Here is a 15,766-nt window from a genome sequence, read left to right as displayed (position 1 = left end):
TGTGTTTGTTGTTTATCCCCCAGAGAGTGGGTGAGGGTGCTTTCACTTGATGTGCATGACCTGATTTGTTTTCCCACATCAGCAACACTCCCTACCAACTCCTTGTCAGAAAGCTGTCATCAGTGCATGCACAAAAGGCTGTCCGAACTGTACACACACCCGCTTAACCTCAGCTTGCGCTTTCACATAGGAAGGAGGCCAGTCTTTTTTTTGGGGGGGGGGGACGCATCAAAGGGGAGCATTTTTCAAGAAACTTCAGGGCACAGATGGATTGTGGCTAACTAGCAGTGGAAGCACATTGGAAGCAGAGCAGATAGTAATGTGCAAATACCCTCAAAAACACCCAAAGAGCTTCTTGTGTGGACAAGTATTTTATCAACCAGGTTAAACCAGAATGAATTCACAATTCCAGCCCCTTCCCCCAGTATCAATGCATTTTCTAGACATGCAGTAAAGCTCCACCTGCAAGGACTATTCCAATGCATTTCATGTAATTGGTATAAGCATTTCTAAATGGATGTGAATGTGCTCCCCTCCTGCTAATGAAATTAACAAAACCCATGCGCAGAAGAAATCAGTGTGTGCATCAGAGCACACACAAATCTCTGGAGCAAATTTTAAAAAGGCAAATTCTTTACTGTCTCTTGAAATCTGCTGGTACCACCAGTATCTGCTGGTACTATTGTATGATTTCTTTTTCCTGGACTAAACACCCCCCTCTCTCCCAGGTACCATATAGGCTCTTTTTGACTGAACACTGCAAAACATTTTATGGGGTTTCTTCCATGTTTGGACCTTGCTTCTCCAGGAGTTGGTAACTGATTCAAAGAAACATGGATCTGGCTCCAGTTTAGGCATGGCCATACCTGCACAGTCAATTGACGTCAGGAAGATCTTGAGTCACCTTTTCCATGATTTGCAACCCCTGAAACAAATGAGATGGAAAATGCCATTCAGCGTACAGGTTCGCTTGTAAATATCCATGGATGGTTAGCAGAACATCCATGGATAGGACAGGACAGAAAAGTCAAATTTACAGATTTTTTTTAATAGATCTGAAAGAGTCTTCAAACCTGCTCGATTTTTAATTGGGTGTCTTTTTCTCCTGCCACTAAGGCCCAGTTGTTCAGTCATAGAATCATAGAACTGTAGAGTTGGAAGGGACCCACAAGGGTCATGTAGTCCAAGTCCCTGCAATGCAGGAATCTTTCACCCAACATGGGGCTCGAACCCACGACCTCAGGATTAAGAGTCTCATGCTCCACCCACTGAGCTATCCACAGGGTTTTTAGGATATGTTCTATTCCATTAAGATTGCACGGAAGAAGAGAGAGTAGGCCATGACCCCTGATTCCAGCCCCTGCCAACCCCTTTCCCAAAACATCTCACACATTGGAGAGATGTATTCAATGGGGAATGGTGCTGATTGTGCAAAGGCTGGAACTTATGCAGGTGCAGGATCCCCTTATCAGCCCTTGTCAATGGTGGCTGGCTATAGCAGTGTGCATTGCTTCCGTGCCTGCTGCCACCTTTTATCTCTTTAGGAGATGGATTCGGTAACAAAACACATAATACATGGCATTCATAGAGTACTTCAATTCCATTACTGCCATCACGTTAGGGTTTCTCTGGAAGATTTATTATTATTATTATTATTATTAGGCGCGGGTGGCGCTGTGGGTTAAACCACAGAGCCTAGGCTTGCCGATCAGAAGGTCGGCGGTTTGAATTCCTGTGACGGGGTGAGCTCCCATTGCTCGATCCCTGCTCCTGCCAATCTAGCAGTTCGAAAGCATGAAGTGCAAGTAGATAAATAGGTACTGCTCCGGCAGCAAGGTAAACATTTCCGTGCACTGCTCTGGTTCGCCAGAAGCAGCTTAGTCATACTGGCCACATGACCCGGAAGCTGTACGCTGGCTCCCTTGGCCAGTAAAGCAAGATGAGTGCTGCAACCCCAGAGTCGTCTGTGAGTGGTCCTAATGGTCAGGGGTCCCTTTACCTTTTATTATTATTATTTATTTAACTACACTCTGAAGCTGCACTTGGTATACTCAAGTAAAGCTTCGACTGGCTTTGATGGTGATTAGGGTCCAGCAAAGCAGGGATGGCGAACCTTAGCCAGCCTCCATCTATCTGCCAGTAAGTGGCTGTCAGCTTCCTCCTCCTCAGTCTCAGTGTTGCCCCTTGTAGGACTCAGCAGGGAGCAGGATGGGAACAAAATAGATTTGAATTGACTTTGCCTGTATAGCCCCCTCTCTGCCTCGCTGATGTGGTCCAAAGGGAAGCCGAGCAATACATTTGGCACCAGCTTGGCTGCAGGAGTTGCCTGAAGGAAGCATGCAAGGCGACATCCAACTGTCTTAGGGACTCCACTGGATACAATTCATAGCTTGCAAAGACCTGTACTTACCATTGAATCGGAACTCCCAGTAACAGGCCACCCGGTCAGAATATCTTGACTTGCAGTCGATGGCGTCCCCGTTTTTATTCCAGTTTGGTTCCCTATAATTAACGGGGGGGGGGGGGGATAAAAAGTAAAAGCAAAAGCTGGAAATTTTGCCATGGGAAAATGAAAAAGAAAAAAACCCAACCTTCCACCAATTAAAGGAATCTGGAGTGCTCACCATTTACCCTGGGGTATTTCATCGCCTGCTGAATTTCATACAGTGGTACTGCTGGTGATGGAATGACGACTGCATTATGATTCATCTGTATTAATTTTTTCAAAGGAATTGAACATAAGGTGATGAGATTGTAAAGTTGCATCAGTTATAAATAACACGCCTACCTATACAGCTGGGTGCCCTCTTTGTCATTACTGTTTTGTTTGCCATGAATTGTATCATGGACATCGGTGAGCTAGCAACATTTGGCCCATTGGATAAATTCCGGGTGTTAAATTTCTAGAACGAGAGGCACCGGCACTTGAGCTTGGCTGGAAGTCACCATTTCTGACCTATCAGCTCTCCCAGTGGCTGCTTGAGGTGGAGTGACAGGATGCACTTACGGGAAGCACACTCTGTGCATGCTGAAGGCCACTCTCCTGGGTTATGTTCCGCATCCTGGAACTGAGCTCTGCCTCAACAGAAGCCCCGCAAACCTCACTTTCTAAAATGAACCACAATCCCATTAGTTGAAGTTGAAATATTACGAGTACTGAACACAAACACATCCCATTGTTTCCATGCTCTGCTTCCTCCTCTCACATGGAGAAAACAGTAATTATTCTCCTGGCAGAAACACCCTCTCTGTTGTCAGAGCTTAATTTGAGAGATGGCTCACTAGAACTTGGTCCCAATATCAGCATGTTATGCCAGGATGCACATATACCTTCTGGGTATTTGTGATATAATTGCCATCCATGTGGAAGGTGGTTTGCAGGGGCACCAAAGGGCAGGTCCCTGCCCCGGGGAGCTTGCAATCATACCGAACAGAGGTGAGGAACCTTTGCCTTGTTGGTTATTGTTGAACTGCAACTCCCCTCACCCATCAAAGATTGCCAATAGCCAGGGATGATGGGAGTTGTAGGCAGCAACATTTGTGAAGCAGGTAGGCTCCCCACACCTGCTCTAGAACATGTAAGGAGATAGGCTCATGCATTTGCAGTGATGTGCACAGCTTAAGGCACATTTTCCAGCCTCTTATTTCTGGGCACTGCTTCTTAATAGTGCATGTAAATACAAGCCTTTCTTTTTTAAAATAAAAAATAAAAAAAAATATCAGTGTTATGTACTGAGTTGAATAGGATCCAAAATGCAGCAGTCTGATTGGTCCTAGAAAAATAGGGTCCAAAATGCAGCAGTCTGATTGGTCCTAGAACAATAGGATTCAGAATGCAGCAGTCTGGTTGGTCCTAGAACAATGAAGCAGTATGATTGGTCTGCAGGAGCCACCCAATCCAGCTCCAGATAGAAGTGAATCCACAACCTTATTGCCCTACAGGAGAATTCTGGAATTAGCCAATCACATGCAGTCCATTGTGTAATTAATGTACATAAAGCAGATACTTTGGGGGAACTTTCATTCCTCACTACTATGAGCTGAATAAAGAGCATGAAATCCACACTCAGCTCCAAGTATATTTCACTCAGGATAATGGGTCTTCTTCTTTGCTCTATAGTAGTGCTAGACCCAATCCTGCAGCAGCAGAGTCTTCCCTGTAGGATGTAATAGAAGCATTGCAGCAAGAGAGAAAGCTTGCTTGCTTCTGTGAAGTGTTTGTGAGAGAGCGCGTGCATGCAAAGGAGAGATACGTGCAGCCTAAGTGCTGGAAATGGGGTGTGCCCATTTGACCAAAGGATTTTTATTTTTTAAAATATATATATTAATAAACAAGAAGGCAATCTTCGAAATGGCAGAGCATCGCTGCAGGGGTTAATAAAATGAAATATAACTACCCAAAAATGAAAGGGTTGCAAAAAACGTTTATAGATTAAAATGAGTAAGTAGCGCGGTGACCTTTATCAAACAAGTGAAGTGGGAGGGGAAGGAACTGTGTGTTGTTATTAATGATGTCACAAGCACAATCCAATAATCACGGATGGGGAAACTAGCCTCACCCCACCAGCTATTATTGGACTCCAACTCCCACCAGCCACAGCCAGCATGGTCAATGGGCAGGAATGTTGGGAGTTGTAGTCCGGCAACATTTGGAGTGTCACAAGTTCCCTACCTCTTAAGTAGCCACTCAAACACTTCTACACCTACGTTTAACTACTGCTGGTGGGAGGAGGGTTAAAAGCTGGTTTGCCACTAAGAGGAAAGCAAGGGGAGAATAACATTTTCCACATTTCAAAATATACATCATGTGTTCAAGCAATTTAGACCATCCTGCAGGTGCCTGCAGATTTACACCAGCCTTTGCCAACTCCAGCTGTTTTTGGACTACAACTCCCATCAGCCTCAAGCAGCATGTGCCAGCTGAGGCTGATGGGAGTTGTAGTCCAAAAAGCTGGAGGGCCTCATTTTGGCAACAGCTGCTTTACCTTGTTAAGTCAGTGCTCAACCTTCTAAGCCATACATTGCTAGGTCACTTTCACAACTACAGCAGAAGGAGTAGCATCTGTGAGCACATCCTCTTATAAAGCTGGCACTCAAAGATCCAAGGCTTGGCCATGAAATAAGTCAAAATCTTACATAAACCGGAACACACACTGTCTTCATCACTCAATATGCCAATTCTCGCACCACTTTACTTTGTGGCCACTAGATAATAAAAAGCCAGCCACATTTCAAGGGAATCCTGCTGGAGCCAATAGGATTATTCTGCGATACGTGGCTGGAAGACTGCAGGCTCATTATTCTGCATTTTTGCTTGTCTCATCTATGCAATTTTCACTAGCTTCCCTGCTTCAGAAGGCTCAGGTGTAGACAATCAGAGGCAAAGGGGGAAGAAAGAATTGCTATATTGGCCTTGCATGTCATTACTTCCAACATGACAAGTCTTCATTGGGCAGTGGGTGCACTTCTAAGGCTCAGGATGAAATTACACAACATAGGTGTGAATGTGTGCAATGCAACAGCTTCCTCTTCTACCCCGGGGGAGGGGGGAGGGAGCTCCACGGAAATGTCTATTTGGGGAGAGAAGCTGTGGCAGGAGGAGGTACTCAATCTGTCTAACGCCCAGTGCTTTTTTCCTAGAAAAACAGGTGCTCACCATGAAGTTGTTACAGTAAGTGCCACACTTTTTAACAACAACAACAACAAAAGAGATGCCGGTACTACATACCCTTGAGTACCCCCCGGGGGGAAAGCACTGCTAGCACCCATCACATTCCTTGCAACCCCCATGGAATTCCAGCCTCTTGTTGAAAGAGAAAAAAAACCCAACCACCCATATCTGGAACTCCTAATATCTGCTTTTCTCAAGAAGTGGCTTCATGCTGTGTGTATGTGTGCTCTTGTTCACATTCGTTTGCACATAATGAGTAGTTGGTCCTCAAGCGAGACATTCACAAACAGACAAATATCTAGTGCTCTACTCACTTGTTGGGAATGGTGTTGAAATTTGTTCCTATTACTTGAAGACTTTAAGAAACTTGGATGACAGCCTAGAGGGGACAAACAGGAAAAAGATTTTTCCCTCCACAGGGAATTTCCCTGAGTCCAATTTTTTTTACAAATGACAAGGCATGACACAACTGCTTTTCATTCATAAGTGAAACATGCATAGAGTTAGATCAGATGCAAGCATAACCTGGATGGAAAAGTAATCTCAGTTATTGAACATTCTCAATTCTCTTCTCTAGATACCTGCATTGCAAAAAAATAAAAGAAAATAAAAAGAAAATGTAGCACCAAGGGAAAAGAAAGAAGTGGATAGGTATTTGCATATGTTAATATATATGCACATGTATGAATAATTATTATAATTTAAACATAAATAGACCAAGATACAGAAGATATAGTCACATACATTACTATCAGATGAGCATGATAAAATGTACATCTGATTTTTCATAAGTCCTCTTTGTGGCAGAAATTAGGGGCAGGCAAGTCAGGTGAGCACCTGTAATGTCAAGATTGGTGATGCACTGAGCACAGAGGACAGTGGGCTCGGGGGGTGCCTGTCTTGGGCTGTCTATTCTGATATCCCCTCAACAAGCTGTAGCAAAAGTTAGTACAGTTTGTTTTCCCTTGTGAAGCTGGCAATTAACTTGTGCGGCCACTGCTGCATTCAAGTTGTTCTCTTTCTCTCACATGCAGGAAAATTTACATCAGTCAGTGCGCATTCAAGAAACACCATTGGTGGGAATGATTACAATAAGATCTGTGCATATTATGTGCATTGTCTTATGCGACAGAGATAAATGTGTGGAAACTCCGCATCAAAATCATGTAACAGATAGAAGTTGAACAAATGGGGGAAAGTTTATCATCTGACCTCCAAAATCACCAAATAATCTATCCCTCCTAATTCAGTACTTGCCTTATTATCACTAGATGTGACCCCAAACTCCACCCTTAACTCTAAAGAATTAATTTCCTTCCTGTTCAGAGCAGCTAGACTAGTTATTGCCCAACAATGGAAGGGAACCTCTAATATACCAACAGAGGCTTGGGTTAATAACATCTGGAGTATTACTCTATCAGAACGCCTCACAGACCATTGGAGACAAATCAAAGGCATCTCCGAAAAAGATACCTTTGATATAATCTGGTCTCCCTTTTTCTCTTTTATTGAAGAAGAACAGGATATTTTAATGCCATCAGCATCAGGTGTCTGTGGAGGGGATATATTAATTGAAAATGTTGTACTGTAACTTTGGAATAAATGTGTGTGTTTTTTAATTAAAAAAAAGACACCAAAGAAGAATTGGAGGCCACCAAAGACCTCCCTTTGTCTAGGGCTGGCCTAGCCACTCTCATCTACTTACAATCCCATGTGAATAACAAGTAAGAGTGTCACCTCTAAATGCATCCTTGCATGCATCTATGTGGCACAGTCAATAAATAGCTGGGTGTGCATCTGAGAGCTTCCAATCTCTGTTTAGCATGAATTTCAATTGGCAGCCTTGAATAAGAAACATTTCCTCAGTCTAATGTCCCTCACAAGGCTGTTGTGACGCGGGAGTGAAAACCTCCCATGTGCCGCACATTAATGCGACGAGGACAGATAGCTCTGTGAACAGAGCTTTCCAAGTTACTCAACTGAATTAGATTCTGGCTGGTTTTGGAATGAGCATTGCTCTATGGCACCATCTAGAGGTTGCCTGCCAGCACAGCACACTACAGCTGCTGCCAGCTGTATACACTGCTATCCAATATATTTATACAGTGGTACCTCAGGTTAGGTACTTAATTTGTTCCGGAGGTCCATTCTTAACCTGAAACTGTTCTTAATCTGAAGCACCACTTTAACCTATGGGGCCTCCTGCTGCCGCCAGAGCTCAATTTCTGTTCTCATCCTGAAGCAAAGTTCTTAACCTGAAGCACTATTTCTGGGTTAGGGGAGTGTAACCTGAAGCGTATGTAACCTGAGGTACCCCTGTATCTCCCTTCATATTTCTCTTATGTGTCCAACTGTTTACAAAGACTTCTCCCGCCCAGAAAGTTTCTTCTTGTTTTTCCCGGCTGCATCGTGAATTGATGTTTTAAAGCCCGATTACAAAACCCCCTCATTTGCTGCAAAATCATAGGAGTCACGCCTCTTTCTTTTTACCCTTGTCGGTTGTCGCACCATGTTTAGGATTGCCGTAGTTTCCAGAAAGATAATGAAGCCGGTTTATCAAAAACACGCTGGAAAAAACACAAAAGGAGATATGAATTCATGTAGAAATTGCTGGAAGGAAAAGTAAGAAGTGAACTCTACATAAGGGTTAGGCATTTGAGTACAATGTTTTTTATTAATTTTATCCAATTTATATTGTGTCCTTCCCCCTGAAGAAGCTCAGGGAGTCAATAATGAAACCATTCTAAAAAATGTTCTCTCAAGCAGAGATCTCAGGGTTGCCATGACCAGTGTCCTTCAAACCTTAAATGAATGGATAAACCAGAATGTTTTTAAATTCCTCCTGAAAAGTCAGTGATGAGGGAGACAGATATATTTCACCAGGGATGACAATCCACAAACAGCCACCAAAAAGGCCTTGTCACAGGTCAACCAGACAACACCCAATGGACATACAGCCAAGAAAGCCTCACCTGCTGATTGTAGGGTCCGAGATAGCTGGTTTTGGGGAAAGGCATACTTTTAGGTACTCAGGTACCCAACAAGCTATTAAGGGCTTTATATACAACCCCAGAGTCGGTCACGACTGGACCTAATGGTCAGGGGTCCCTTTACCTTATACTAGTACTAGCACCATAAATTAGGTCCAGAAGCTCACTGACAGGGCCAAGGCGAGACATTTTGCTGCCTGAGGTAAAGTTGGAAATGACCCCAACAAATCAAGGTGTCTATAGTACCCAACACCAGCCAGGTTATTTTGGTACCTGAGGCAGAAAATCTCACCATGCAACTCTCCATACCCTGGAAGTAAATATATAATAATAGTAAATTAAATACCTTTACATTTAGCTGCCCTTTCATGACACCCACGGTCAGCTGCCTCACTCTGCCTAGTTATATGGCAGTTATAGCTACCTTACAGTTCACATTTGAAGGAGAACCTAAGCAAGTCACACTTTCTGAAACCCTACACACTCTGAAACACAGCCAGCCCTCAAAATTCAGACTTCTGTTAATTTTGCAATGCTGTTCTACATGCAAGCAATGTGTACACATATGCTCATACACAATGTGCACATAAATGCATTTATTACCGGAAATAACATCCTGAAATACATTATATGAAGCAAAACTGTGTATATGAAGTAAAACTGCATACAAAATTGTGATATTGGGAAGTATTGGCACTGATAGGCCTACGAATTGTCATGGGGATTTAAAAAATTTGCAAACTGATGAGAAAATGTGGAGAACTGAGTTTAAGACTGGAAGAACAAGAAACCAAAATTGTCAGATTCACCCACTTACAGGCTGAAGGACAGATATAGGACACCACAGGGTAAGAGGCATTCACATCCTACTTTCTCTGCAAGCGTATTTCTTAACTTGTGAACAGGCAAGAGAACAGAACACTCCAGAACAGAGCAACGGCTCTGTTTGAATGACAGAAGAATCACATTGGAGGCTAAGCTGGAAGAAGGAAAATCCAGACTGACATCTGAAGGGCTTGAAAATACATAAAATCGCTAACCCTGAAGACATGATGGATTGGATAATGTGCAGTCTGGATGCTTGCCAGATCAATATTTAAAATGCAAGAAACGCTGTGAAGAGCTACAGCAAAAGAAAAGGCATTACCATCAATTCAGAAGTGGTTTCACTCCCTCGCCTTTCCCACAAATTATGCCCAGCCAAGGAACATAATTTGCTGCTTGGAGTTCCCCCTGACCTGTGGAATGGTAGTATAATATCTGTTTGTCTGGCTATGAGTAATATTAATGGAGGGCTTCTAGAGGGTGGGCAAGGAGGGCAAGGTATATATGGAGTTCAGCGCAGCTTGAGATACTTTTAACTAGTGCAGTAGGCTACAAGGGGCAGGGCATCACTGCTGCTCCATTGTAGCAGTAACATCCATTCCTATTTATTTTAAAAGCTTATAGAGGCAGTTTATAGAGGAGCGGTGAATTCTACACACACACACTCCCTCTGGTCACACCCTTCCAATACAGGGGTTTGTGTTTTTTGTTTTGTTTGGAAGGGTCGGTTTGGCTACAGTGCTGTGCCATCTCCCTGGAGAGGTCTGTGAAACTATAGTGTTCCAAAATTAAGGAAACTTAACTATGTACAACAGGAGTGTTTTATAGTGACAGTCCCTCTCAGAGGTCCAGAGAGGGCAGGGCCACTTCTGAAGCCCCTGCGGCCATAATAAAGGTAAAAAAATGATAAGCACCCCAAAACAAGAGTGGTTTCTTTCTATATTCAGGTTGGATTATATTGTGTTTGGGTCCCTTTCTACTCTACAATTCTGTTATTAGACTGTCTCACCGGAGTGGTGCATGCTCCATTTAACACCGGTCCTGAAAGATCTTCATTGGCTCCCAGTACGTTTCTGAGCACAGTTCAAAGTGTTGGTGCTGGCCTTTAAAGCCCTAAACGGCCTCAGCCCAGTATACTTGAAGGAGCGTCTCCACCCCCATCGTTCAGCCCGGACACTGAGGTCCAGCACCAAGGGACTTCTGGCGGTTCCCTCACTGTGAGATGTGAGGTTTCAGGGAACCAGGCAGAGGGCCTTCTGTGGAACACCCTCCCATTAGATGTCAAGGAAATAAACAACTATCTGGCTTTTAGAAGACATCTGAAGGCAGCCCTGTATCGGGAAGTTTTTAATGTCTAATGTTCTACATTTTTTATGTGCTGTAAGCTGTCCAGAGTGGCTGGGGAAACCCAGCCAGATGGGTGGGGTATAATTATTATTATTATTATTATTATTATTATTATTATTATCTCTATGATCTGACTGGAGGTTCTACATCCCTGCCTTCAAAACGTAGATCACCTGGTTTCCTGAAGTGTCAGATTGAAAGCTATTAAAAAAATTATCCCAAGCTATGGTGGTCTGTTGTTTTATCTGACCATGGTGCTCTTTCAGTTTGTAATTATTTGCCTTGCTTTGATCACTGTCATCTTTCTTTTACAATCAGTAACCATTCTGAGAATTTCTAACGAAGAGAAGGATATCTAAATAAAACAAATGACTCTACACTGAAACAGTGGAATTGTACCAAGTGACCAGCCCTCAGGCAGGTGCCGGGCTCTTATGGAGAATGTTCCTCATAGGAGCAACTTCTCCTACATGACTGTCTTATACAAGCATTTCCAGAGCAACATTGGATCCAGGCAGCTGCAATGCCACACTCATAACATACGAATCAGGCCTGTTTTCTCCCTGGTGCTATTTCAGGATTTGCTAATGGTCTGTATGGAACAGAAGTTTAGCTTACAGGAACTATGATGCTATAGGCTGTCACAACTGAGACCCCAAGCTCATCTATGTGTCTGTTTAAACCGTATTTTCGCTGATGGGCACAACTCCTATTTTCTGATCTGTCATATAGCAAATATGAGCAGCTGTTTTTCATTATAAGATGAAATTTGGCATAAACAATGAGATCATTTTCTCCTTACTGACAGCATGTACATAAAATTTAAAAAAAAACAACACACAGACACACACACACACAGAGAATTAACTCTATTCTTACTAACAAGAAAGGCTATCAAAGCACGACTCTTAAGCTGACCACCCAGGATCTTCCAAGATTTGAGGATTGCTTCACTGCTTGCTTGTTTAAATATATTCCACAACTGCTAGATTTGTTATTATAAGCATAAGATGCACTGCAAGTTTTTCTACCATCTATCATTAACTATAAATGATGAACACAATTTTCTCAAGGCCTTCTCATTATACAGTTGGTGCCATTCCATTAACCATCTCTTCCCGCATTACTACTTGCACACAATTACTTTAGACACAGGACCATAAGCAGCAAGTGGGAACCCTTTCAAATACTTACAGATTTTTGCAGTGCACATGAATGCACATAATTCAAATCTGCAGAAAAGGCTCTTGCTGTTGGATGACATTTTTTTTTACCACCCTTGATTGGTGCTTTCTGCAGAGCATCAAACTGGTTAGGCTTGATGGTCAGGCTTGGATAGTAGAATGAAGGACCCCTAGCTAGTGTGGGCACACTCAGGATGTGCATGCATGCTCTCTTGGTACTTAGTCAATGGAGGAGAATCAACAAATCAGAAGCTGGGGACAACCACAAAAGGAAACACCTACTGGGATGAATGGGAGAGATTAAAGTTGCTTCTCAGATACAGATTCAAATGTTTGTGGGTCTTATTCAAATGGGGAAAAGGTTGATTAACAGCCAAATAATGCTCAAATGGGGACAGGCCCATTGTTATTTACCAAACCTGCTAATGTTCAGGATCTGGGATGGAAGCTTTGAAGTTACACATAATTCTTCAGTGCGAGAAGAAAGCTGGACAAAACAAAAATAGGATTAAAACAAACAAACTGCCACAGATCTCAGTGCTATCCCAGTGAATCTGAGAGCCTCAAATACAATCACTAGGTTGAAGAAAAACTATATTCTAGTGATATATGACAAACACAAACATTTTCAACAAATTAACAAGATCACATGGCCAAGACAAGTAAAATGCTGCCTCAAGCATCTATTTGAACACCAGCAAAAATTGACTCACTGACACCTAACAATATAACACTGACTCATAAACTTTCACCCGGTATTCTTAAGCCTCGAATGACAAATAAGACCTTGTTAGCTGTATGATGTTAATCCATATTTATCCCACTGACGTTAAATCGTTTTGTGAGGTAATGTGCTTTGTATCTCAGCAACCAACCAGCTGTTTTTCAGGACGTGTATCTAAGAGTTCCATGTTTGCTTTCAGACAGCACTAATTGGATCCAGAGCTGTATAGCAAGGAACACAAATTCAGGACAAACAAACAACCAAACATGTCAAGGGATATCAAAGCCCAAGGTTAGTTGCTCATCCTTTCCACACCCTTCTAGATTTAGCTACCTGCCTGATGGGAGCATTTTTGCTTTCTTTACACACACACACACACACACACACACACAGTGGTTAGGCCCAACTATTAGGGTGTCAAAGGCCAGTTTCATGACAGCCAGTTATCTGCAGTTTTGTGCAAGAAATCTTTGGCTTGGAAGTTTTACAGACGGTCACTTTTACCAGTGCCAGTCCAAGACTTTTTGTGGCCTGAGTACCACCCCTTTAAAAGGGAACAAGTCCCATTCAACTTAGCAGGATTTACTTGTGAGTAGACATGCAGAAGATGGCACTGTCAAGACGACGATTCTTGCCTTCATCTTCTTCCCCCCGCCCTTTCTTCCTGGGCCAGCTTTGATCTCCCTGTAAGAAAATGCTTACTCTGGAGGGTGAGGCTTGTGGATCCTGGTAGGAGAGGAGGGGGTGACGTGGCAATATGCGGAGCCATCCAGCTTTTTATTTCCATAAGCCCCGGAATAGGTGGTGGAGCAGCTGGCGTCTTCTTGCGTGTGCTGTTCCCAGGCTCGGCCTGCATGGCGTTTGATCTCTTCGAAAGCTTCAGAAGAAAGAGGGCTGAAGGGCAGCGTCAGCCCAGGAGCCAAGAACACATACTTGGCCATGTGGAGGCCTCCTTCAAAGCCAAACTGCAATATTACGTAACTTTTAAGCAATTCTTTCTCCCTGCTGTTGTCAGTAACTTCACTTGCTTGTGTGGCCCGGCCTACTTAGAGGAAGTGGGGGGGGGGGCAGGGAGAAAGGCCTTGCTCTTGTTCATAAAGGTTGCTAAGCAACAGGTCCTGGAATCAGAAGCATTGTGTACATCAGATAATAAAAAAAAAAGGCAGAGGGGCAAAAGAGTTTCAAAGAATAACCGATATTCAGCACAGGCTTCAGAGAGCGTGTTGACCTGCTCACAAGAAAATGTGAATAGGATCGTGCTCTAAAGCCCACCACGTTCAATGGCGCTGGGGGTTTCTTTGTCGCTGGCTCCCCGTTTTACCACCTCCTCAGATATAGTGTCTTCCACTCCCTGCAGGTAGTTAATTTGCAATTGCCACTGCTCCTCGCTCCCTGCTCACTATCACCAGTTTGGGTTGGGCTCCCCACTTTAGCCCCTAAGGCAGGAGCGGAGGAATGTCTGGCTTATGGGTTGGTTTGGGCCCACATGCTGCCATCCTGTCCCCTGTCCCTTCTCACACAGCAATTCAGCACAGGGGGAACATTTCCCATTGGATAGCTGGCATAGCTCAGTTGATGGGAGCATGAGACTCTTAAGCTCAGGGTTGTGGGTTCGAGTTCCACACTGTGCAAAAGATTCCAGGGGGCTGGACTAGATGACCGTTGGGAACCTTCCAGCTCTATGATAACAGTAGGAGCTTCCAATTTGCTGGAGGTTTATTTTCCCCAGCAGCTGTGAAAAAATACGATGAATGAATACTCCCTTTTGCTGTGTGGGATGTTGGGGGGTTGGGGGGGGGGAGGAGTATGTGTGAAAGATAAAAAGTGTTGGTGGTGACGATTTTGACACCATCACCATCCTTAGTCTTCCTTCCCTCCACCAAACAGCAGCTTCTCAGACACTGGATTAAAGACAGCACACAACTTTGGTTTTACTAAACCATCCTTTTCCATCCAGTCCCAAAAGGAAAGAAAAAAATGGGTTGCTTTTCAGCAGATATTATCTGGTTACATTTTCACAAAAGTGTTCTACTGTACCACTACTGTAAAAAAATAAAAATGAACGAACCAAACATTTAATAATATGGTTTTGCTTTTTGGGGTTTTTTGAGAATGGCCTTGTTTACTTTAGTACAGCACGGAAAACAAGAGTACAAAATGAAAATAAACATGCAAAGCAAGATGGGAGGTGAAAGAACACGAGCAAAGGATTAGAAAGGAAGAGAGTGTATGTGGCAGCACTACAGAAATAAGGAAGCAATACGCAGGAGGGCTAGACGTATTAAAGGCTACCCCAGCTTGTGTTACAGGAAGCAATGGATTTAGAAAGGTCCAGTGTAGATTAGATATAGCCGGGAGTGGAGGGAGAGGAACTTCCTTATAAGAGCAACACTGACAATATAACAGCCAAACAATGGATCGTTCAAGCTCCTGAACTTCAAGGAGAAAAATGAGTTTTTATGGAATGCAGTGCAGTAGCTAGCAGTTAACTATCAGGAAGATCATGTGCTTTAGAGCTTGTTATTTTATCCCAGTTGAAGATCATCACTAGCTTGCATTGTTTGAGGTTCTTCTCCATGGTCTTTGTACTAAGTCTCCTTTTTTATAACTAATCTGAGGCACTGAAGCCTTGGTCCTTGGCACTAAAATACATCAGCAGGAACAACAGTAATACTAGCCTGAAGAATCAGGGTCAGCATGCATGCAGCATAAGTAGACTGATCTTATGCATGCTTACTCCGCAGGAGCAACCTTTGCTATCAGTGAGGCACGTTCTCAAATATACAGGTATAGGATTGCAACCTAAGCATGAATGAAGACCTACATGCTCACCCTCATGACACAAATGGACCCTGTGCATGCCATCTGGGGCAGAAGGAATTGAGGTTCATGGGTTTGCAACACACTGGTGCAACAGTAGTTACTCATCATCATGCTGCTGTAACAGATCTTAGGGTGAAACTCAAGGACTAACATGGTTGTACAATAAGTTGGCTTGCAAAAAGCATTATGTCCCTGTTATGCA

At 43.3% G+C, this 15,766-nt stretch overlaps 1 protein-coding gene across 4 annotated transcripts in view; it reads right to left on the bottom strand.

Annotated features, from left to right (window-relative positions):
* Positions 1-14,372, bottom strand: part of LOC310685371 (uncharacterized protein C4orf51 homolog) — a 35,164-nt gene extending 20,792 nt beyond the window's left edge. For 2 of the 4 annotated variants that reach the window (XM_083457635.1, XM_083457634.1), the window contains exons 1-6: positions 13,444-14,372; positions 8,162-8,238; positions 5,986-6,050; positions 2,625-2,709; positions 2,411-2,502; positions 867-925 (exon numbers count right to left, since the gene is read on the bottom strand). In XM_083457635.1, the coding sequence (XP_083313761.1) occupies positions 875-925; positions 2,411-2,502; positions 2,625-2,709; positions 5,986-6,050; positions 8,162-8,238; positions 13,444-13,682 (609 nt within the window). In that variant the 5' untranslated portion in view covers positions 13,683-14,372 and the 3' untranslated portion in view covers positions 867-874. Of the gene's footprint in view, positions 1-743; positions 926-2,410; positions 2,503-2,624; positions 2,710-5,985; positions 6,051-8,161; positions 8,239-13,443 lie in introns of those variants that run through there. The other 2 variants (XM_083457633.1, XM_083457632.1) reach the window with 2 other exon arrangements.
* Positions 14,373-15,766: the final 1,394 nt, after the last annotated feature.

The sequence above is a fragment of the Podarcis tiliguerta genome, assembly GCF_965153285.1.
Source record: "Podarcis tiliguerta genome assembly, chromosome: 9".
Classification (NCBI taxonomy): domain Eukaryota; kingdom Metazoa; phylum Chordata; class Lepidosauria; order Squamata; family Lacertidae; genus Podarcis; species Podarcis tiliguerta.
Note: the sequence above shows the minus strand (reverse complement) of the source record. Positions and strands in the feature narration are given on the sequence as shown.